Genomic DNA, 21,349 nt, shown 5'->3' with positions numbered 1-21,349 from the left:
CCTAAAATGCAGTGTGTTAATGTAACAAACTAGTGTTGGGGAACCTGTGTATCATGCAGGTACACTTGCCCCACATGGCTTGCCCCACACCCAATAGCAAATCTGGGTTGGTTTCTCTGTAGTGTATGGAACAGCCTTGAGAGGCAAATATCGGTGTCTGACATAAAATAAATAGCACGAATGAACAAAAATTGGGTGAGATGCTATTGTGATTAGGTGTGCTTTCCATTTTTGGATGTGTGCTTTCCATTTTGCTAATATTGTCCTGTCTAGGAGCAGCCGAACCATTATCAGACTTTTCGGAAGCCCCAAGTATTGTATGGAATTACAAGCTTGCACAATGGTATAAATATTTGTAATCTCCTTAAATAATACACACCTGATCTTAAGGCAGGAATGAGAACAGAGCTGCAATCCAATACCCACTTATCTGGAACTAGGCCCTATTGAATTTGGTGGGATTTGCTTCTCAGGAGGCATCTACAGGATTGCTCTGTAAATGTACTAAAACAAAACTGCAGAATTCTAAAGCGCTCTGCCCCTTTGAGATTAAATGCCCTTGTCACGCGTATGAAATGGCAGAGGCAGTGGCCCAATAACTGTTTCTCAGCCATGCATACAGTCCATTCAGGCGTCTCTTTATTTAGTCACGTCTGTTTATATCCTCTACATCTACTTTATTACTTGTCTTTAATGTTTTACTGTCTCATAATTAAATCAGAGTGCAACCTTTTGCTGTACTGTATTGTTCTAGAGCTATTTTGCATGGTACTTGAATAATCCATTTCATTTCATTTTATTCTATTCTATTTTATTTATTTATCATCATTATCAAGAAGCAAATGCTTTCCTTTATTTGAATATTAGTTTGGAGCGTCTCTGTTGTTGGGATCAATTTTGTGGGCATTATAAATTCTGGCTTCCTGGTAACCGAATATCATTCACTTGATTTGCAGCACTTCCAGAGCAACATTTAAGGATCAAATTAGCTTCCCTGCTGAGATAGCCATCAACTAATTGGTTTCAATAACATCTAATCCCATGGCATATCTATTTTCTGAAGTAATCTCTACTCCACTTCTAGCTTCTATAAATGGTGACTGGTTTTGCGTGGCTTTTATAACAAAATGAGAGCCCTATAATCGCAAGCAAGGACACTTTAATTGCAAGGTACCCCATTCTGCAGAAGAACAGTGATGATGTGATGTTCATTGCACAGTTTCTCTAGCCATATAACAGTCTATTAACTGTTTTGCATTCTCTGTTTCAGTTTACCCTCCTGGAAATAATTTAATGACACAGTGTCAGTTCATTCCTTCTGGTTTTTTAAAAAATCACTTAAATGTGTTTCCACGTAAAGAAAGCTAAGAATTGCTGATGCTGGAAAGGCATTCTGTTGTGGATAGCTCAGCCTATTCTCTGCCACGGCTTTCAAATCTCTCTTAAGTATATAATTCCAGAATTCAGTCCTAGATGAAAGGCATGAGGTAAAAATAAGTACCGAGAGCTTAAAGCTCTCCTTTAAAGATCTTAAATGAGCATCCACGAAGAGCCCTCATTTTAGAAATCATAGTTTACCAAAGCTCATTTTTGTAATCAGAGGATTAACATTGTCTACTGTTTTGCTGAGCAGGCCCGAGTGTCTGTCATAATTATAGCTTTATGTAGAAGGGGTGTTTTTATAGCAGTTGTGCTGCGTACTTGATGTGACTTTGGTGTATCATGTATCAAAATCACTGAAGGTGAGATTTGGTTTGGAATTGGTCAAGAAAGCTGTTTCTGCATGTGCTGTAGAGGGAAGTGAGGGGCAAATGGGGCCCGTCAACTTGGGAAGGTAGCCCATCCAGAAGAAGGAAACTCTGATCCTAAAGCTCAGTTGCCTTGCAGGATATCTTTGGGAGAGGAAGAAGCTAAGGAGTAAACCCTACACAAATCTAGAGTGGAGACCCAAAGATGGTTGGATGGCGCCTTGTACACCTCCTTCTGGCAATTCCTCCAGCCAAGCTGGTGCCAAATGTATTACTCTGCTTTCTTTGGACCACATCAGCATGGCCGAGAGCAGGGTCTTGTTGGCTGGGCAGCCCAGGACCTCCATACACACTGCCCAGGCTTGCGCCCTGGGGAGGTCACTTCAGTGCTGCTAATGCAGTTTGACTTCACCCCTGGAGGTGCACTCCATTGTCTCTTGAGACAGACGAATGCCGCCGCCAACCGCAGCAGCAGCAATAACAACAACAAGATACGTATTGCAGATGTATATAGGTATTAGAATTTGAAAACACAATTATGGGGTACTTGTGGTCAACTGAAATATTAAATTAGATGCACAAATGCTGATTTCCAGAAATGCATGATATATGAAGCAAGTGCAAATGGGAAGTTGCTGGTGAAATTTAGTGTCTTGCCACCTTTTTGTACTATTTTCTTGGATCACAAAAAGGCCCTTTACTTGTGAAAAACTGTCACCATTTAATTACATCTGTTTCTAGGTAAAAAACCCCCAGCAATGCTAGTTGTATAATTGTGCAGATTTAATCAAATAAAAACAATCAATAGTTAAATCACAATGCTAAGTGCATTTTTTTAGATTGTGTACATATGTGAGGCAGCAGGCACCACTCAAGAACAGGTGTTGTTTCTCTTGCACAAGAGCTGGAGAGAAGGTACTCTCCTAATGTAGTACTTGCCACCCTCTGTGAGTTCCCTGACTGAATGAGGCATAATGCCTTTCTTCCTTAAATCCACAAAGCATGACTATGTGAGAAGTTGCAGGTATATTTATTTTTGTTGTTATTATTATTGCTTTCCTAGAACACTTTATACTTTTAAGGAAAAGCCTCAAAGTGATTTACAAAACATTAAAACATCAAATAAAACAATCAAGAATAAAGCGTCCCTGAAGAAAGTCAAATATAAAGTAGGCACTCTCAAAGCAACGTGATTAACAGGAAACTAAAATGTTATGTTTGCCAGTCTATGTTCTCTAGCAAGATTCTAGGAAGAGGGTGCAAAATGGGATAGTTTAGGGTACAACTATTACCTTTTAAGGGATGCGGGTGGCGCTGTGGGTAAAGCCTCAGCGCCTAGGACTTGCTGATCGCATGGTCGGCGGTTCGAATCCCTGCGGCGGGGTGCGCTCCCGCCGTTCGGTCCCAGCGCCTGCCAACCTAGCAGTTCAAAAGCACCCCCGGGTGCAAGTAGATAAATAGGGACCGCTTACCAGCGGGAAGGTAAACGGCGTTCCGTGTGCTGCGCTGGCTCGCCAGATGCAGCTTGTCATGCTGGCCACGTGACCCGGAAGTGTCTGCAGACAGCGCTGGCTCCCGGCCTATAGAGTGAGATGAGCGCACAACCCTAGAGTCTGGCAAGACTGGCCCGTACGGGCAGGGGTACCTTTGCCTTTACCTTATTACCTTTAAAGGTTACACATCTGCCTACTTTACATAGCGTGGCTTCCCCCATTTCTCGAATGGAAGGTGCTTCCACATGCTAAGAGGACTTCCTGCAGAGGCGTGGTTTATTGACATGGGGGGGGGGGTTAGCTGGTCCATGGGGGTTTTCAAAGACCTTTCAGATTACGTTAGGATATAAATGAGGATAAACACAGGGCAGAAAGCCAAGTAAGCTGGGCAGGAAATAAAGCTGCCTTTTTTGTTTTTGTGTAGCTTGCAGAGCAAAATCTTTCCCTACCCTCCTTCTCACTGTGTGGTGTAGTATTTATAGTGGGCCAAGAAGTGAGGCAGAAAATGCAATGCAGACTGATGGGCATAGGCCCATGAAGCACTTGACCAACGCCTCCAACAGCATTGTTGTTTGACTGCAGGATATGGTTGTTTGACTATGGTTTTTGGTGGCTGGCACTGGATTGCCCTCTTGGGGTAGGGGTTCCCATTTATCTCAATGGCAATTTGACTCCGGAGTGACTGGCCAGCATCAAAAGCCTGGTTGAATGCCAGGCAGAAGGAAGAAAGAGTAGTGGTCAGCAAAAATAGGTCAGTTCTTTTTTGGAACTGCCATTTCATAAAGGTAAAGGGACCCCTGTCCGTTAGGTCCAGTCATGGACGACTCTGGGGTTGCGGCGCTCATCTTGCTTTATTGGCTGAGGGAGCCGGCGTGGCGTACAGCTTCCTGGTCATGTGGCCAGCATGACTAAGCCACTTCTGGTGAACCAGAGCAGCGCACGGAAACACCGTTTACCTTCCCGCCAGAGTGGTACCTATTTATCTACTTGCACTTTTTGGTGTGCTTTCGAATTGCTAGGTTGGAAGGAGCTGGGACCGAGCAACGGGAGCTCACCCCGTTGTGGGGATTTGAACCGCCAGCCTTCTGATTGGCAAGTCCTAGGCTCACCCGGAGGGTCATCTAGTTCAGCCCCCTGCAATGCAGGCATAATAGAATTGTAGAGTTGGAAGGGACTGTGAAATAGCTGTTCCATCAAACATGGATGACGTAATAGTACTACAAGTTGGTCTATTTTGGACAGAAGTAATGTAACACATTGCTGTGTACGTTCATTACAAAGCTTTTTAAGCGGCCTATCTCTCTGAGCACCCCCCCCCCGCCAACACAGAAATTAATCAGCATCTGAAACTGTATAATTTGAATTTTAGACTAAATAATAACACCACATGACATTTGATGTTACATATTTATGTGTTAACGGAAGAAAGTGAGGGAATTGCAAAGAGTACTGCTGTCATGTTAAGGTATTATAAATGACACCCATCTAATTCTGCTTGCAATTTTTCAGCCTCTCTTGGTACACTACTATATTCAGTTTTTGTTTCTGCATTTTTAGAGCATGCTATATTGGTTAAATGTTTGAGCATTAACATTGTGGATTAGAAACTTACACTTTTCTCAAAAACGAAGTTATAAATAGTCAAGTCTGAGTCCTTTGGGGTAGACTGTCCTATCTGATCTACTTCACCTGACAGTAACAAATGCTGTATGTATATGGCAGAGTAGAGTAACTTAAATAACTTAACCATATTGATGTCTGCAAAATGTAGAGCTGCACTTTTGTAGAAATGGAGTGGATAATTTGATCAAAGTGGTGCAATGCTGAATGTAATTCCAGATCTGGTTGCAAGCAGGTGATTCTTGAATTCTTTGAGAATGCTTTTGCCAGAAAGAGGTTTCCTTGCAGTATTCAGAGTACTTTTTCATGTTTGAAGGGTGCTGAAAAATCCACATTCCTTCTACCTTGTTAAGCTACTGCCAATTCTTTGAAGAGTGGAAATGAATGTAGGGAAACCTAAGCAAGCTGTTTCAAGATTGTGTGAATGCCCCACTTCAGTCTTTATTGCAGTAGACCTGCGTCAGTGTTGAAAAGACTCTGAGAAAGATTAATTCCGGCACTTCATTGTGTGTATTCATGTCTTGATTGAACAAACTCCAATAAAAAATTTAGCAGCTGTTTTAAGCATGCTTTAGTTTTGCTTGCTTAAGTGTTTCAGGAATGGACAGTTCTTTCAATAAATAGTACATGAAAATATGAAGCTGACTTGTACCAAGTCAGAATACATCTAACTCAGTATTGTCTGCACTGAGTGGCAGCAGCTCTTACTAGGAGATGCCAGGGATTGAACCTAATAATAATAATAGTTTTATTTATAGCCTGCCCTTCTGGCTGGGTTTCCCCAGCAACTCTGGGCGGCTCACAGCATATATCAAAACATACTAAAACATCAAACATTAAAAACTTCCCAATACAGGGCTGCCTTCAGATGCCTTCTAAAAGTCAGATAGTTGTTTATTTCTTTGACATCTGAAGTGAGGGTGTTCCACAGGGAGGGAGGGTGCCACTACCAAGAAGGCCCTCTGCCTGGGTCCCTTAACCTCACTTCTCGCAGTGAGGGAACCAGCAGAAGACCCTCAGAAGAGGAACTCGGTATCTGGGCTGAATGATGGGGTGGAGATGCTCCTTCAGGTATACCGGGCCGAGGCCTCTTAGGGCTTTAAAGGTCAGTGCCGACACTTTGATTTGTGCTCAGAAACGCACTGGGTCACTTTTATGAGCCAGGATGGGCAAAGATCAAGGAGACAGGTGGTTGGTTTCAGTTGTCCAAGCAGCCTGTCCACATCCTTGGAGGTAACAGATTGGAATTGATCCCATGCAACTTGACCAGATAGGACGCTAGCACTCTCCCACCCCAGCCCCGCTACCACAGTGGAATATACCTCTTTCTGAATCTGAGCGACTTTGTCTGCAAAAAACTTTGCAAAATCATTGCAGGAGATCTTGGGGTCTTCAGCAGACCCCGGCGATAAGGGTGGTTCTGTTGGACTGCAGATCCTGCTCCTGTTTTCCGCAGAAGCAATAGAGGCAGCAAAGAAGGTCCTCTTCGCTGTCGCTGTCGCCACTTGTTAGGCTTCATGTTGAGCTCTAACCCGTGTTCAGTCTGATTCAGAATGAGTTTTCATCCACCAGCGCTCTAGCCATCTCAGCAATTGTTTCATTGCCCTCAGCTCCAGGCCCCATGCAATCAGAGACGGTGCTTTGGACAGTCAATAGCCCTGGTTAACTCTGCATTCCAGTGGGCCACCAGGGAATCAGCTGAAAGGCCATCAACATGGGATAAAACTTTGCCTACCACTCTTTGGAAACCATTTGGATCCCTTAAGTGGTGGGTGCAGATCATCTGAATTGGTCGCACCTCCCTGCAGAGGTGAAGGGTCGCGGAGAAGTCCAGTTGCACCAGGAAGTGATCTGACCATGGCACTTCTTTTGTTTAGCTTTTACTTAGTGTCAGATCACCCACATCCATAGAGGTGAACACCAGGTCTAAGGCACATCCACGACTATGAGTTAGTCCAAATTTATTCAGGGACAGCCCCATGGAGGCCATGCTTTCCATGACGTCCTGAGCGGCCCCTTGTAAGGTCACGTAGGCATGGATGTTAAAATCCCCCAGAACAACCAAACTACGTGTCACCATGAGAACACTCTCCACAGCCTGAAGAAACTCAGGCAGGGAATCCTTGGTGCAATGGGGAGGTTGCTACATCAGTAGGAATCCTGTACTGCCCCTATTGCCCAACTTCCAGAACATGCACTCAGAAAACTGGGTCTTCCCAATAGGACGCCTGGTGCAGGCTAATGACTTCCTAAAGATCACTGCACAAAACCCCTCCCTGCCCCTGTGCATAAGAGAAACCTGGTGGACAAGCAGCGGCAAGAACAGGCCCATCTGCCTCATCCAACCAAGTCTCCGTCACACATGCCAGGTCAATTCATACACAATCAATTCATGGATGGAGGTGGTCTTGTGGATCATTGACCTGGCATTGCACAGCAGCACCTTAAGGTCATGTGGGTCACCCTTGTTGATTCCAGCAACCTTCCGGTCAGGACCAGACCGCAGAGGTAGGGATAGTCTTCAAGACCTTTTGGCATGCGAAACAGATGCTCATGCTGGTGGTACCTCTGCAAGACTGCTGTGGCTCCTTCTGTGAGCAAGGTGTGCATGAATGCACAAATCCTTTTCGTGGAAGCAACTGCTGTGGTCCTTCATGCATACGTTAATGCTTAATTGGATTACTTACTTGAGAGGTTCAATATTCAAGTTAAGGCTGCCTCATACTATGTGAACCAGTCCTAATGGAGATGTTTCTGGCATTATGCTTGTATAAGATGTACCCCATGCAGATGACAGAAGTGGGTGGGTGAGTGGATTGGGGTCAGCTGTACCTGTTGTGTCATCTCCCTTATCATAATCAACCTCCTTATGTTTGAAGACCCATCTGTGCAGAGCATGGTTGCTCTGTTGGAACCTAAGTGCATTGGGTTCTGGGTCTGTAGGTGTCTGTGCAAGTGGACCTTCAAACACATGGAGACTGGGCTTTGTGATGGGGCTGGGGCACTAAAGTTGGGGTTGCAACTTGTAAGACATGGCAGGTCTTGAGCTTGATACTCTTGCAACTGGATCTAGCTATCTTATTCCCTGCACTGCCATGATGACTTCCCAGAGGGAGATGCTGTAAGGCACTGCCACTGGAGCTTCTAGTCAGCAGTTATTCAGTCGCACAAGGGGACCCCTGCGGGTTTCCTGTTACTACAAAGACTCCTGTTCTGGCCCATTTCTCTAATCAGAGAAGTTAATCTCCTGAGAAAGGATCTGGCTTCTTTGACTTTCCATACTTTAATTGTACCATGCTCTAAGATGTACCTGAAAATTTTTTTTGTAAGATAATAATAATAATAATAATAATAATAATAATAATAATAAAAAATTATTACAAATTATTATTTGTACCCCGCCCATCTGGCTGGGTTTCCCCAGCCACTCTGGGCGGCTTCCATAGAAACCAAAAAACACTAAAATATCATACATTAAAAACTTCCCTGAACAGGGCTGCCTTAAGATGTCTTCTGAATGTCAGGTAGTTGTTTATCGTTTTGACATCTGATGGGAGGGCGTTCCACAGGGCGGGCGCCACTACCGAAAAGGCCCTCTGCCTGGTTCCCTGTAGCTTTGCTTCTCGCAATGAGGGAACCGCCAGAAGGCCCTCGGCGCTGGACCTCAGCGTCCGGGCAGAATGATGGGGGTGGAGACGCTCCTTCAGGTATACTGGGCCGAGGCCGTTTAGGGCTTTAAAGGTCAACACCAGCACTTTGAATTGTGCTCGGAAACGTACTGGGAGCCAATGTAGGTCTTTCAAGACCGGTGTTATGTGGTCTCGGCGGCTGCCCCCAGTCACCAGTCTAGCTGCCGCATTCTGGATTAGCTGTAGTTTCCGAGTCACCTTCAAAGGTAGCCCCACGTAGAGCGCATTGCAGTAGTCCAAGCGGGAGATAACTAGAGCATGCACCACTCTGGCGAGACAGTCCGCGGGCAGGTAGGGTCTCAGCCTGCGTACCAGATGGAGTTGGTAGACAGCTGCCCTGGATACAGAATTGACCTGCGCCTCCATGGACAGCTGTGAGTCCAGAATGACTCCCAGGCTACGCACCTGGTCCTTCAGGGGCACAGTTACCCTATTCAGGACCAGGGAGTCCTCCACACCAGCCCGCCCCCTGTCCCCCAAAAACAGTACTTTTTTATAAATAAACACCTGTTCATTTCCTGTCTGTCCTACCAATGCTAAATGTCAAAATTATAATGATGCTTCAGAGATAATATGACATCTGAATGCTATGTTTGAGGAGATGGAGTCTAAAATAAAATCCAAAGCCTGTTCTTATTGGAACAAAGTATTCATGCTTTAAAAACGATTAGCCTGCTATTGCTGCTTTTTGGAAAGGGCAGGATTTTATTTCATTGAATGGTACAGTGTTAGTCATGTGTCCTTTTGTCATCTGAATCCATTGAGTATTCAACTTGCGCAGTGTTCCCTCCCCCCCCCCCCACTTTCAGCCTGACAAGCAAACATTTTGTGCAATGAAACTACTTCCTGTGTGTATGTGAAATGAACCATAGGACTAGGCTTTGCAAAACAACAGACACCCCCCCTCCCCCCGAACAAACATGTTGTAGAGGTTAAAGCAGAGAACAGTTTGGAAATCCAGAGAGAATGTGTTGCCGTTTTCAACAGAAAATTTGCTCAAATGACTTGATTGCCATTGTGCTTTTCACAGGCTTCTGACATTGCTTAACAACATTTTAACATTGGCCTTCAATTTTCCATAGGGAAGTTAGGTGGTTTTACTGGTAGGCAGGTACAGTGGTACCTCGGGTTACATACGCTTCAGGTTACAGACGCTTCAGGTTACAGACTCTGCTAACCCAGAAATAGTACCTCGGGTTAAGAACTTTGCTTCAGGATGAGAACAGAAATCGTGCAGCGGCAGCACAGCAGCAGTGGGAGGCTCCATTAGTTAAAGTAGTGCTTCAGGTTAAGAACAGTTTCAGGTTAAGAACGGACCTCCAGAACGAATTAAGTACTTAACCCGATGTACTACTGTATGTTGAATCGAGTTCATATGGATCTTTTTAACCCCGCTGCTAGTATTTGCATATAGGTGCTCACCTGTAGGCACCGACAAACATTTTACAGGATTTAGGTTGCCAGTCTGTGTAGCAAAAGTGTTAATTCCCAACTAAGCGTGTGTATGTGACAGCAGTTGCCTCCGTATTGTATAAAGAATTGTAATTATTGTGGAGAATGGGAGAGTTTTTCCATATTCGAGGACAGCAGTGCAGTAGTAATAGTAGTAACATGACAGTATTTAAATTAAAAAGGATCTATCCTGTTTGCACTTGTGATGTACATGAACTCTGAAGATTCTTAGTGATAATCTGACTGCTCTGTGCCTTTGCACAAACAACGCCGCATTGGGTTGCATATAGTCCAAATGAACTCATTTCGACGCACTCCAGAGGCTTTCACAGATACTGCAGTAGTGTTGCACCTCCTTGGCAGAATAGTAGCCACATATACTATGTGTGCCATTCGTGAGATGACAGTTTAAGTCTCCTGCATTTTTTAAGTATGCTCATGCCCTCTTCTGCAGTTTGGGTGCCCTGTAAGAGAACTGTTGTTCTAGCAAAGTTGTTTAAAAGCAGAAAAGAGGCCTTGGGATTAGAATGCTCTTGTTCTTTGTCTGTCTCTTAATACAGAGGATTGGCCTCCTTTCGGGGCTTCCTCTAATTAGCGGCTATTGACTTCTGTTAATTGCTCTTCCCCGCTACTAAAGAATGAGTTTTAGTTTGTGGGGGACTGTTTGCAGTAGGACGCCTGCTCTATGCAGGCTCCCCACACGTTTTAGAATCCTGATTTTCTAGAATACAGTGGTTTCTTGGTTTACGAACTTAATCCATTCCAGAAGTCCGTTCTTAAACCGAGGTGCACTTTCCCTAATGAGGCCTCCCGCCGCCGGTTCCCTTCCATTGTTTGGATTCCATTCTTAGACTGAGGTAATTTTCACAAACCGGGACACTACTTCCGGTTTTGCGGAGTTTGTAAACCGAATAGTTCGTAAACAGGGCTGTTCTTAAACCGAGGTGCCACTGTACATGTAAGCTGCTGGTGCAATGGGCATGGTATTTCACTTGCTGTGCTCTAGATTTCTTATGCCTGCTTTTGTTTTTTTGGGAAGTTCCTCAGTTGTAAAAATCTGTAGTCCTTTAATCTTCAGAGTTGCCTACAGAAGCCCATCTGCTGTGTAAATACTACAAATTCATTATTTTGATTGTTTTTAAAGAAGAAATTCTTTTGGCTTGAGGAATGAGCATTGGTGACAGAGGCAATGCAGGGACTACTTCAGGCAAGGCACTTATCAGATCTTAATCCTGTGATTTTTTTGCTGTTGGGATTTTTTGCATTCTACCTTGAGCCTTAGGGATTAAGTACCAAGATTTGGCGATTTCTGGAGTCTTTTTGTTGCTGCTGCTGCTGGGGAATGATTTCAGCCTCACTTTAAACTTTCTGGGTATAGAAAAAGCAAGAGTAAAGACATCATGAGAATTTCCGCTACTGAGCTGAGCACAGGAAATTTGGCCTGGAAAGTTTCAGGTCTTCACAAAACAACAATTAAGCAGGAATGAGAGATGTTTCCCAAGTAACTCTTCATTTCTTTCCATTGTTTTCACCAACCTACTTGTTGGGTGTTCCAGATATTTGCATTTTCCATTTTCCCAGCACCTACATAGATTAAGAAGATCCATAAGAGAGAAGCTATTCTTTGCTATTCCCTTCTTCTTTTAACAAGACTGCTTGCTTTTTTAAAAAAACAGCAACGAAAAACTCTGTGTGCACGCACACAAGGAGACTTTCGGCAAACAATAGGGTTTAATTTAATTTCCTTATACCTCCTAAAATGTTCTGTACAGATTGGAACTGGAATAAAATTATGACAATTACCAAAGACTGTCTGGCTAAATGATGAAATAATTTGCTGTACTATGTGCTGACCTAATGTTCTTCATCTTTATTTAGGGATGCTGCTGTCTCTCGTGAAATGCAGAAGTTCCTTTTGCTCAATCTATCATCTACAGCACATTTCACAGCTGCACAAATTTTGATCTTGCTTATGCTGCTTCCAAATATTTAGTTTAAATTCTCTAATACAGGTTTGAAAAATTACATTCCCCTTCCTTCCGATTCATTCATCTCTGTTCTAATACATTGTACTGCACCAGTAAAACCGTTGTTTTGTTCTGAAGTTGCAACCATAACTCTCTCCAGTCAGTCAGAAATTTACATGGATAACTCCATTCAGAATGGCAGCAGTGCTTTAAAGCTCTGGATTAATATGCAAATAGTGCCTGCTTCTATGCATGTTTACTCAGACATAAGTCCTACTATGTTCAGTGAGGCCAACTCCCTAGTAATAAATATGCTAACAATTAGAATCTCAAAGTCTGTTACAGGAAATAATCTTTGCGTGTCAAAACCCCTCCCCCAGAAAGAAAGACACAGGACACGATGTTTAAGTTTAATGGGCATGAAATGGCCACAACTTTATTGATTAGAGAATTGAAGGTATTGGCCCTAGGCATTGGCTCCTATCCGCTACCCGGCATGATGTCCGGGAAGGGTTAACACTAACCGTGGGAGGCCCCCGTTGGAGTACGCCAACTAGGATCCCACGGGTGTCACCGCTTGGGGCGTGCCGGGGGCCCTTACCAAGGTAGGTTTCGGACAAGACAACGCCCCTCGGAGTCCTGTACCGGACTACCCCATTTCCTGGGGGAAGGTGATGGCGTTCCTTCCCCCCCCATCCGTTTGCATAACAATTGAACCCCAGCCAATGCCTAACCGCCAATACAGGGAAAGTTGTGACGGTTTGCTACGAGGTAGGCGAAAAAACCAACTGGCGGAAGATCGCCAACTTGGAAAAATTCCTACCAGGCCCCTTGCGGCGACCAACCGAAGTCCATAGCAAGGTCATGACTACCTACGGCTACCTAAACGTCTAAGGGTGGGTGGGATGGGAAAACCTCTCAGCTGGTCGGGAGTGAAGAGGGCGGACCCTGGGCGTGCCCGGCTTAAAATACCCTAAGCCACGCCTCCCCCCGGCCCGCCGATAGGCAGGCGGGGGTCCCGAGCACGCCCAGGGATTCCCCCAACTCTCGCGGGGGCCAAGGTTAGCCCCCGCGCTTGGGAGGAGGGGCTAGACCGCAACCCCATTCTCCTCCCTATAGTCAGAAATGGCTTTGCGTGTCAAAACCCCTCCCCCAGAAAGAAAGACACAGGACACGATGTTTAAGTTTAATGGGCATGAAATGGCCACAACTTTATTTTATTTTATTTTATTTTTTTAAATATTTTATTAAGGATTTTCTTGTTTTACAGAAGTGTAGTGCCTCATATATATTTTTCCCCATGTAACATTTTTACAAATCCGTTTCATTTGTTGAGGCATTAGGGGGAGAAGAAAATAAAAATAAAAATAAAAAAAGGAGAGAAAAGAGAAAGGGGGGTGGAGAGAGGGAAGATGGATAAGGGTGGGATTGGGTGGCGGTGTTTCTATTATGTTTAATGTGTGTAGAGTTTGGTGTCAGCGTGCTTGTGTTGTTCACTTGTGTTCCTTTGGTGGTGAGAGAGGTTGGGGTTGGCCTAGGGTGTGATTGTTTGCTTGTGATTGGCTGTGGTGATCTTTGTTTTCGTGTGTGAGTGAGGTGGGTGGGTGTTTTGGATCAGGTTAGCCATATTGATTTGTATGCTGTTGGTGGATTATTGTCATTGTCCTGTTGGGCTGTGTGTGTGATAAAGGGGAGCCATACCGGGGTGAAGGCATCTTCTTCTGTTTGTCCCCGTGTCAGTTTCAGTTTATTAGTTAATTTTTCTAGTAGGGCTGTTTCCCATACTATTTGATACCATTGGTCCATGCTTACTCCTGACAGGTCTCTCCAGTGTCTGGTTATGGTGTTTCTGGCTGCTGAGAGCAGGTGGGTTATGAGTTCTTTGTGGTGCAAATGGGCATTGTTGTCTTGGAAGATGTTTAGTAGGGCCAATTCTGGGGTGGTGTCTATTACTTGCTTAGTTATTTTACAAATTTCTTGTATGGCTGTTGTCCAGAATAGTTGGATTTTGGGACACTCCCACCACATGTGGAAGTATGTGCCTGTGGAGGTGCACCCTCTCCAGCATTTTGGTGAGGTTCCTGGGTGTATTAGCGCTAGTTTCCTTGGTGTTAGGTACCACCTGTAGGTGAGTTTCAGTGTGAGTTCTTTTCTTTTCGTTGATATGGATTTAAAGGGGGGTTTAGACCACATTCTGGTCCATTGAGTGGGGTTTATCTCATAGCCTATGTCATTCTCCCATTGATTTTTGATTGCGTCTAGGGGATTTGCGAGATTTTGGAGTAGTATTTTGTATATTGCGGATACCATCCCTTTACCGTTTCCCTTTGTTGTTAGGAGGAGGTTTTCGAAGGTTGTCAGGGGCCTAGTTGCTGCTGATTTTACTGTTGGGTTGTTTAAGAGGGCATGTAGTTGGTGTTGTGTTAACCAGGGCATTTGGGTGTCTTCTAGTTTGTCTTGTATTTCTTGTGTTGACAAGGGTTTGTTATTTTTATAAAAGTCTATTAGGCGATACAAGCCTTTGGTTCGCCAGGTTTTTATCTGGAGGTTTTGTGCTGCATGGTGGAATAATGGGTGGTATGCCAGGGGGATTAGTGGGGATGGGGTTGGGGATAGTTTGCCTATTTGTGTTTTCCATGCTTTGAGCATGGTCTGTGTGTACCTGTTAAGTGTTGTGGGAATTTTCTTTAGTTTGTTTGGGAGGAGTGGGTATGTTGTGGTGCAGGTGTTTTCAATTGTGTCCTTCTCTAGGTGTACCCATTGTTTTGTCTCATCTTCTAGTATATATGGGATTATATGGCGTATTTGGTTGGCGTTGTAATATGCTTCTATGTTGGGGATTCCCCATCCTCCTTCTGAGGTGGGGAGGTGCAGGTATTTGGGGCTTATTCTTGGTTTTTTATGTGAGAAGATGAAAGAGTGTAGTTTTCTCTGCCAACTGTGAAGTTGGGTTGAGGGGATCCAGATTGGGAGGGTTTGGAATAGGTAGGTTAGTTTTGGGAGTGTGATCATTTTGATCATGGCTATTTTGTCTGAGAGAGTGAGGTTCATGTTATTCCATCTCTTTAGGTCTTTGTTAATTTGTCGCCACAGGGGCTTGTAGTTGTGGAGGTATAATTTATTGAGGTTTCTGGTTATTTGTACCCCTAGGTATCTGAACTTGGTGTGGCAAAGTTTTATTTTGGTGACCTTCGTGAGTTCTTTTTGGGTGTGAGGAGGGGTGTTGAAGCACATAGCTTCTGACTTTGTGAAATTTACCTGTAGGCCCGACACCATTGCAAATGCGTTGAGTTCTCTGATTAGGGAGGTTGCTGTGCTTATGGGGTCTGGTGTTGTGACCATTAGGTCATCTGCAAAGAGCCCTAATTTATAGGTCCTGCCTTTTATTTCCACTCCCTTGATGTCTGTGGCTGCTCGGATGCGGATTGCTAGGGGTTCCAGAGCCAGGATAAATAAGAAGGGAGACAGTGGGCATCCTTGTTTCGTGCCTCTTTGGATAGCTATAGTGTTAGAATCCATATTGTTAGTTCTGCATTTTGCTGAGGCTTGGGAGTATATTTGTTTGAGGATTTGTAGGAAGTTGGGGCCAAATTTCATGTTAGTTAGTACTGCTAATATGTATTTCCACTCCAAGCAATCAAAGGCTTTGAGTATGTCTAGGGACATAATTGTCAATGGGAGTTTGGTTGCCTTGCTGTGTTCGATCAGGTTCAGTAGTTTCCTGATGGGGTCTGTTATATTGCGGCCAGGGACAAAGCCAGTCTGGTCTGGGGCTATTAACTTGTGTAGGAAGATTTTTAGGCGGTTGGCCAAGATTGATGTGAATATCTTGTAGTCTTGGTTTATTAATGAGATTGGGCGGTATGATTCTACTTTGAGGCTGTCTTTTAGTGGTTTTGGGATGGAGACTATTTTGGAGTGGGTCCAGGTTTTGGGGATGGGGCCTCCTTTTATGATGTCATTGAATAGGCGGGTCATGTAGGGCATCAAGGGTTCTTTGAATTTCTTATAGAATTCTGCTGTGAAGCCGTCTGGGCCTGGGGCTTTGTGTGGTTTCAAGTTTTTGAGGACCGCATCTATTTCCTCTGGGGTGATAGGGCTATCCATGAATTCTTGTTCCTCATCAGTTAGGGTAGGCATGGTCAGTCCTGCTAGAAATTTTTTGATTTCCCTCTCTGGTGGGTTATGGGAGGTGTATAGGTTGGAGTAAAATTCTGCAAATTCTGAAATTATTTCTTTGGGGGAGAATGTTATGTTGCCGTCTTTTTTGGTGATGCAGTGTATTCTTGTTTTGAGTGCTTTTTTCCTACATCTATTTGCTAGTATTCTGGAGTTTTTCCCTCCATATTCATAGAAACGTTGTTTAGAGTATAGAATGTTGATCATTGTTTTGTTGATTTCTAAGGAGTCTAGTTCTCTCCTTTTCTGTTCTATAAGTTTGAGGAGTTTTTTAGATCCTGTTTGTTTGTAGCGTGATGAGAGGGCTGTGATGTCTTGTTCTATTTTGCTAATTTTTGAGGAGGTTTGTTTTTTAAGGAATGTTTTCTCTTTTATGCAAGCTCCTCTGGTGACCGCTTTCATTGCGTCCCATAGGAGGGGGGTTGTTGTATTGTTTACATCGTTTTCTTTGAAGTAGTTTTGGAGGGTTTTTGTGAGACTCTCTCTAATTTGTTTGTTTGTAGTTAGGATGGGACTGAAGGACCAGGATGGGGTGGTTTGTGTTCCTTCTCCTATTTTAACAGTGACTTCTACTGGGGCGTGATCTGTGATTTTAATGTTACCTATGTTTGTTGATTCTACTGAGGGAATCAGACCCTGTGTGAGTAGAATGCTGTCCAGTCTGGACACTGTATCATGGCGTCCCGATTGGAATGTATGGCTGATGTCTCCCGGGTTTTGCTCACCCCAAATGTCATAGAGACCCCTGTTTTTTAGCATTTTTAGTAACTTGTAAGAGTTCCTGGTTGTTGGGGGTTTCCTTCGGAGGAAGGTTGCCCATGGGGTTGTGGGGTGGATATCTTTCAGGGATATACCTTTCATATTTAGATTGAGGTCCCCTCCTAGGATTGCTTCCCCTTCAGAGAAGGAGAGGAATTTGTTTAGTGTTTTCTGGAAGAATTCTAGTTGTTTCGTGTTTGGGGCATATATGGAGCCGATTGTCAGTTTGATTTTGCCATCTAGTGTCCCTTTAGCGAAAATGAATCTGCCTTTTTTGTCCTTGAGGACTGTTGTGGCAGTGAAGTTCAGGTCCCTACTGAGTATTATGGCTACACCACGGGCTTTCCCTGAGCCTTGTGCGACCCACTGTTGACTAAAGCGGGGGTCGCTCAGGAGTTTGCTGCCTTTGGGTGGATTGTGTATTTCTTGTAGGAAGGTGATGTGTGGTTTCATGGTGTTTATGTATGAGGTGATGCGTTTTCTTTTGATGGGGTTTCCCAGCCCCCTCACGTTTAATGTAATTGCTTTTAGGTTAGCCATTTTGTTTATCTATTATGTGGGGCGATTCCATGCCAACCCGTTCGGGTTGTCTTGTGTCTCTCTCTTCGTGTTGTTTAAAGAACCAGTGGGGTTGCGCTGACCTAGGGTGTGGTGGGTGGGGGGCTAGTAGGATTAGAGTGAGATTTGGGTTAAAGAGTAGGGGGTAAGTTGTAGGGAGTTTCCTATATGTAGTCATATAGGTGTTTGTTTGGGGTATTTTGGGCCATCTGGCATTTAGCCAGTTGGTCCTAGGTCTCAGCTGGTGTGGAAGGCCGTGTTCAAGGACAGGCCGTCCCCCCTGTTGTCTGCGATAGGGGGTGATCAGCGAGACAGTGTGAAGTGACTTTGTAACGTCGCTGTCAGGTATAAGGTTTGTAAGCAGTGTTGCCAGTATTATGAGCAACATTGTTGGTGTGTTGGGGTGGGGATGTGGGTGCTGGTACGCTCTGGTGCCACCATAGTGCTGGTTGGGTATCAGATTTTAGCCTGATTGTGGGTTGTGTTATTAAGGTTGGAGTTGTTTTTCCTTAGTATGGAGTATGAGGATGTTGAAGGTGTGGGTGATGGGGAATGTGGTTGAGGTCGTATGGACTGGTGTTGGGGTGGGGATTTCTGTGGGGGTGCGGGGCTGGGGGGGGTGTTGATGGTGTTAACTAAATCTATGTTTTGGGGGGGAGGGGGAAAAAAAAGGGGGGGAAATCACCAGTCCTTCAGTTTGTGGTTTTTTCCTGGTTGCTTCTTTCAGCCGGGGTTGTTGTTGTTGTAGGGTTGTCCATCTGCGATGAGTTGGTTTGGTTGATCTTGGTCTGGTTTCTTGTGTCGTATGGTCGGCGGGACGGTTCTGAGCATGATGCTTGCCTGTATTGGTTTGTGTTGTTGCGCCGCTTCTGTTGTATCTTTTTCTTCTGTACCATTGTCCAGTTGTTTGCTGTTGTTTCCTCATGGTTGGGGCTGTCGCTTGGTGGGTTTGTTGGTTTCCATTCCGGCGGGAGGTCGAGTTCAAGGTTCTTTAGTAGTTGCAGGGCCTCGGGTATGTTGGTAGCCATGTGTTGTGTTGTGTTCGTTGTTACAATGAGGCGGAAGGGGAAGCCCCATCGGTATTTGATCCCTGCTTGTTGGAGACGCTGGGTGCATGGGCGCAGGCTTTTCCTCCGGTTTAGGGTATCCTGCGATAGGTCCTGTAAGGCCAGAATGGGGGTTTCTCCATATCGAAGGTTGCTTGAGTTTCTGAGTTGATGCCATATTTCTTCCTTCTTTCGGTAGCGTGTGAAACATACAATGATGTCTCTTGGGGGGGCGCTGGGTTTTGGCATAGGTTTTAGGGCTCTGTGAGCCCTCTCCAAGTCCTCTGCCTCAAGTTTCAGGCTTGGGATTGTGTTTTTCAGCCAGCGTATAATTAGGTCCGCTGGGCTTTTCTCCTCTGTTTTTTCAGGAAAGTTGCGGAAGCGGATGTTACAACGTCTATTGCGGTCTTCAAGGTCGGCTTGCTTAATTTTCATCTCGTTGTGTTCTGCTTCCATTTGGTTTACCAGTTCGTCCAGTTTCTTGTTCACACGTGCGTTCTCCTCCCGGTATTGTTCTATTATTCTTTCTTGCATTTGGTTCTTGTTCTCTAGAGCTTCCACTTTGGAGGTTAGATTGTTGATTAGTACCTGCATGGGAGCCATTGTGGCCTTCAGTGCTTCTTCTAATCGTGCTTCCATTTCCCTCAGATCTCGTTTCGTTATTGGGTGGTCATCATCTTGAAGGGGAGCTACCATCTTAGCATTGTTTGCCATCTCCCTGGTTGGTGTCATCTCGGTCTCCCTGATGGTTTTGGTTTGAGGTTGGCTTGGCGTCCTCTTGGGGTTGGGCGTGTGATGGTTAGGAGTTGTGGCAGTGGTGATTCCTGGGTATTGTTGGGTTGCTGAGCTGATCAGGCTTTGTTGGCTGGTGGCTTTTACAGAGCGTTTCGATTAGGTGGTCATTTGTGTCACTTCTAGCCTGTGTTTTAAGAACTTCTCTAGGGCTTCTGTAGATGCCTCAGCGGTGCCGCCGAGGCGGGGGGGGGGCAGGTAAGCAGAGATGGGTAGACTAATGGACAGACAGTTCATATAAAGGGAAGGGGGTTAGCAGGTAGAGATGCAAGAGATTAGAGGGTATATGTTTAATTTTCCTCCATTTTTAATTACTTTCCCACAAGCAAAAAATAACAACAATAACCAGGGGGAAATATTATTCTTAAGAAAAACAAATCAAACAAAACCATGCAGTTATTTTTTGTTCTCCAAATGGGTATATGGAGGAAATTTTTGTTTTAAAAGAGAGTGGTGGTCGTAGCTGGGGGCGAAAGATTCCCCCCTCAGGAGCAGGCGAACAAGAGCTTTAAAAAGAGAAAGAAAAGAAGAATAATTGTATGGCTCTGCTCTGTCTTTTAAAAAATAATAATAATATGTCCCCCCAACCACCGCCACCACTCTCCGTCTGCAGAAAAGCAACCAAAAATGTACGGGTAAAAGATAAAAATGAGAATTAAAGGTAAAAAAAAAAAAAAAAAAAAAAAGGGGGGGGTGTCTTTAAATAGAGCTTTTTATTTATTTATTTATTTATTTTTAATGAGTAAAGTATAGGTAAAAGAGGGTAGGTAAAAGAGAGTGGAAAGTCTGGGGCGGAGTGGCAGTCCCAGGAAATGGCCTGTGATGGTTCAGGGCTGTTTTCTGGATACTGCCATTTTAAATCTTAAGAGGGGGGTTTGAGGTGGAAATAAAATGAGGTTTAAATTGAGGATGTGTGTGTGGAAAAGTGTGTCTTTAAATAGTGAGTAGAAAAGATAGAAATAAAAGTAAAGATTCAAATAAAGGGTGGCTGCAGCAGCAGTGGCCCCTCTTTTAAAAAGAAAAGTGGTAAAAGTAGGTATATGGGGGGGGAGGGATAAGAAAGATGTATATATATATTTTCTTTAAAGGGAGGGAGGGAGGGGGAGGAAGGGGTTAAAAAAAAGGGGGTGTTAAAAAAAAAAAAAGGGGGGGGGAAGGTTGTTTTTTCTTTTCTGTGGTCTCCTTTGTTATGCAGCTTCTCTGTGTTCTCCTTGCCGCTGGAGCTCCCGGTAGGGCTCAGCCACGTGCGTTGTTTTTTTTTTCCCTTCCTCCCCGAAGCCTATTTTGCCTTCACCGTGCTCACCTACCTCTCCTCTGCTTTCCCGTCGGCAGAGATGGGGGCAGCAACGGTAAATTTGGGGCTCCTTTTTCTCTCTTTCTTTTTCTTCCTCTCTCTCCCTTTCTTTCTCCCTCTTTGCGTTAGTTCCACTGTCCTCCGGGTTTTGGAGCTCCTCTCGGCTGTTGGGGGGGGGGTCGGGTGCCTTTCCGGCTCAATCAAGGTCGTGGGGGGGTGTTTTGGCTCCTTTGATAGATGCCCGGGCACCCCCAATTCCTCTCCGTTGGCAGTGCTGGCAGCAGCAGTTCTGGGGGGTCCGGGAATCGGTCACCAGAGCCTTTTACTCTGGCTGGCTTCAGGAGCTCTTTTCTTCTGCTGCTGCCGCCATGCTGCCTCGCCGGAAGTCCCCGGCCACAACTTTATTGATTAGAGAATTGAAGGTATTGGCCCTAGGCATTGGCTCCTATCCGCTACCCGGCATGATGTCCGGGAAGGGTTAACACTAACCGTGGGAGGCCCCCGTTGGAGTACGCCAACTAGGATCCCACGGGTGTCACCGCTTGGGGCGTGCCGGGGGCCCTTACCAAGGTAGGTTTCGGACAAGACAACGCCCCTCGGAGTCCTGTACCGGACTACCCCATTTCCTGGGGGAAGGTGATGGCGTTCCTTCCCCCCCCATCCGTTTGCATAACAATTGAACCCCAGCCAATGCCTAACCGCCACACGAGCAAAGCTCGCCGCCAATACCTTCAAACCTGTAACCAACTCCT

General features: G+C 44.9%; 2 protein-coding genes across 10 annotated transcripts in view; one reads left to right on the top strand and one right to left on the bottom strand.

Moving 5' to 3' along the window:
* ARHGAP26 (Rho GTPase activating protein 26) overlaps nucleotides 1–21,349 on the top strand; it is a 204,690-nt gene that overhangs the window by 25,883 nt on the left and 157,458 nt on the right. The window lies entirely within an intron of this gene.
* LOC144327056 (uncharacterized) lies at nucleotides 11,362–20,985 on the bottom strand. Its single transcript, XM_077925258.1, has 3 exons — nucleotides 20,611–20,985; nucleotides 18,359–19,520; nucleotides 11,362–11,370 (listed from the first exon to the last, which is right to left on the bottom strand). Exons 2-3 carry the CDS (start codon nucleotides 19,241–19,243, stop codon nucleotides 11,362–11,364), a joined length of 894 nt encoding a protein of 297 aa, XP_077781384.1. The 5' UTR covers nucleotides 19,244–19,520; nucleotides 20,611–20,985.

Source organism: Podarcis muralis, chromosome 2 (assembly GCF_964188315.1).
Source record: "Podarcis muralis chromosome 2, rPodMur119.hap1.1, whole genome shotgun sequence".
NCBI lineage: Eukaryota > Metazoa > Chordata > Lepidosauria > Squamata > Lacertidae > Podarcis > Podarcis muralis.
Note: the sequence above shows the minus strand (reverse complement) of the source record. Positions and strands in the feature narration are given on the sequence as shown.